Here is a 2354-nt window from a genome sequence, read left to right as displayed (position 1 = left end):
TGTAGAAGTGATAAAATATAGATATTATAAAGGGAAAATTTTAATGTCACATTGAAATCCAATGTAAGTTTTTTAGATTAATCTCTGTAATGCATGTAGTTAAAATTTGTATCTACTCAAAATATCTTGTTATTCCTCATTTACTTTTGTTGAATGTTAACTTTTTGTTTTATTATGGAGGTGCATATGTGTGCCACGGTGTGTATATGGAGGTCAGAAAACAACTTTATGGAGTCAGTTCACTCCTCCTTTCCTGTGAGTCACCAGTATCAAACTCATGTCTTCAAAATTTGTGAAGAGAGCTCTCGCTCTATCTCCCTCTCTCCCCCGCTCGCTCTCTCGGGCAACATGGCGGGCTTGGAGGAGGCAGAGTCCTTCGGGAGCCACCTGAAGGGCGATGTCGACGTGGACGACAGGGAGGAGGGGGCTTCCAGCATGGCCGAGGAAGCTGCCAAGAAGAAGAGACGAAAGAAGAAGGGCAAAAGGGCCGGCCCAGCAGTGCAACAAGAATCTGATAAAGAATCAGGAGCCTCAGTGGATGAGATAGCAAGACAGCTGGAAAGACAAGCATTGGATGAGAAAGACAGAGATGATGATGAAGAAGATGGAGATGGTGATGGTGACGCGGCAGCTGGGAAGAAGAAGAAAAAGAAGAATAGAGAATCAAAGGTTCAAACAGACCCTCCCTCAGTTCCAATATGTGACCTGTATCCTAATGGTGTATTTCCCAAAGGACAAGAGTGTGAATACCCACCCACACAAGATGGGCAAACAGCTGCTTGGAGAACTACAAGTGAAGAAAAGAAAGCATTAGATCAGGCTAGTAAAGAGATTTGGAATGACTTCCGAGAAGCTGCAGAAGCACATCGACAAGATAGAAAATACGCTATGAGCTGGATCAAGCCTGGGATGACAATGATAGAGATCTGTGAGAAGATGGAAGACTGTTCTCGAAAGCTAATCAAAAAGAATGGGTTAAGTGCAGGCCTGGCGTTTCCCACTGGATGTTCTCTCAACAACTGTGCTGCACATTACACTCCCAATGCTGGTGACACAACAGTCTTACAGTATGATGACATCTGCAAGATAGACTTTGGAACACACATAAATGGTAGAATAATTGATTGTGCTTTTACTGTCACTTTTAATCCCAAATATGATATATTATTAAAAGCTGTAAAAGATGCTACTAATACTGGAATAAAGTGTGCTGGGATTGATGTTTGTCTTTGTGATGTCGGAGAAGCCATTCAAGAAGATATGGAATCCTATGAAGTAGAAATAGATGGAAAGAATTACCAAGTGAAACCCATCCGTAATCTAAATGGACATTCAATTGGGCCTTATAGAATCCATGCTGGAAAAACAATGCCCATTGTGAAAGGAGGGGAGGCTACAAGAATGGAGGAAGGGGAGGTGTATGCCATTGAAACCTTTGGCAGCACAGGAAAGGGTGTCGTTCATGACCACCTGGAATGTTCACACTACATGAAAAACTTCGATGTGGGACATGTGCCAATAAGGCTTCCAAGAACAAAACATTTGCTAAATGTCATCAATGAAAATTTTGGCACCCTTGCCTTCTGCCGCAGATGGCTGGATCGCTTGGGAGAAAGTAAATACTTAATGGCTCTGAAGAATCTGTGTGACTTGGGATTAGTAGATCCATACCCACCACTGTGTGACATTAAAGGATTGTACACAGCACAGTTCAAACATACTATACTGTTGCATCCAACTTGTAAAGAAGTCGTCAGCAGAGATGACTATTAAACTAGTCCAAAGCCAACTCCACGTCTTTATTTTCTAAGCTTTGTTGGAATACATTATACCACAAGTAATTTGCAACATGTTGTCTGTTTTAACAGTGGACCTATGTAATACCTTTATCCATGTTTCAAGGAGTTTGATCAAAGGCAAACTGTCTCCATGTAATTAACCAAGGGAAAGGCTTTCAGGACTTTAATGTTAGCTTTCTCTCCCACCTAGGAACAAGTGGGTGTAGCAATCCTAATATTAACAAATTAGACTTTAACCAAAAATCAATCAAAGGAGATGAAGAAGGTCATTTCTTAATCATCACAAGAAAAAAAATCCATCACAACAATGTCTCAATTCTGAAAAACTATGCCCCAAATATAAAGGTACCCACATTCATAAAAGAAACATTACTAAAACTCAAGTCCCACATAAAGCCTCACACACTTATAGCGGGAGAGTTCAGCATGTCACTCTCAAAACTAGACAGAACCACCAGACAGAAACTTAACCAAAAAAAAAAAAAAAAAAAAAAAAAAAGAATTAACAAAAGTTATAACAAAATTGGGTTTAACAGATATTTAGAGAACATTTGT

At 40.1% G+C, this 2354-nt stretch overlaps 1 protein-coding gene across 1 annotated transcript; it reads left to right on the top strand.

The window, feature by feature from the left end:
- Window positions 1–348: 348 nt before the first annotated feature.
- LOC127234516 (methionine aminopeptidase 2-like) lies at window positions 349–1841 on the top strand. Its single transcript, XM_051201494.1, has one exon. It carries the CDS (start codon window positions 349–351, stop codon window positions 1771–1773), a length of 1425 nt encoding a protein of 474 aa, XP_051057451.1. The 3' UTR covers window positions 1774–1841.
- The last annotated feature ends 513 nt before the right edge of the window (window positions 1842–2354 follow it).

This window comes from Phodopus roborovskii, unplaced genomic scaffold, assembly GCF_943737965.1.
Source record: "Phodopus roborovskii unplaced genomic scaffold, PHOROB, whole genome shotgun sequence".
NCBI classification, from domain to species: Eukaryota; Metazoa; Chordata; class Mammalia; order Rodentia; family Cricetidae; genus Phodopus; species Phodopus roborovskii.
This window is presented reverse-complemented; position numbering and strand designations above follow the sequence as displayed.

Excerpts from the sequence above, each read along its gene's own strand:
- LOC127234516 (XM_051201494.1), top strand. The coding sequence starts at position 349 with ATGGCGGGCTTGGAGGAGGCAGAGTCCTTCGGGAGCCACCTGAAGGGC.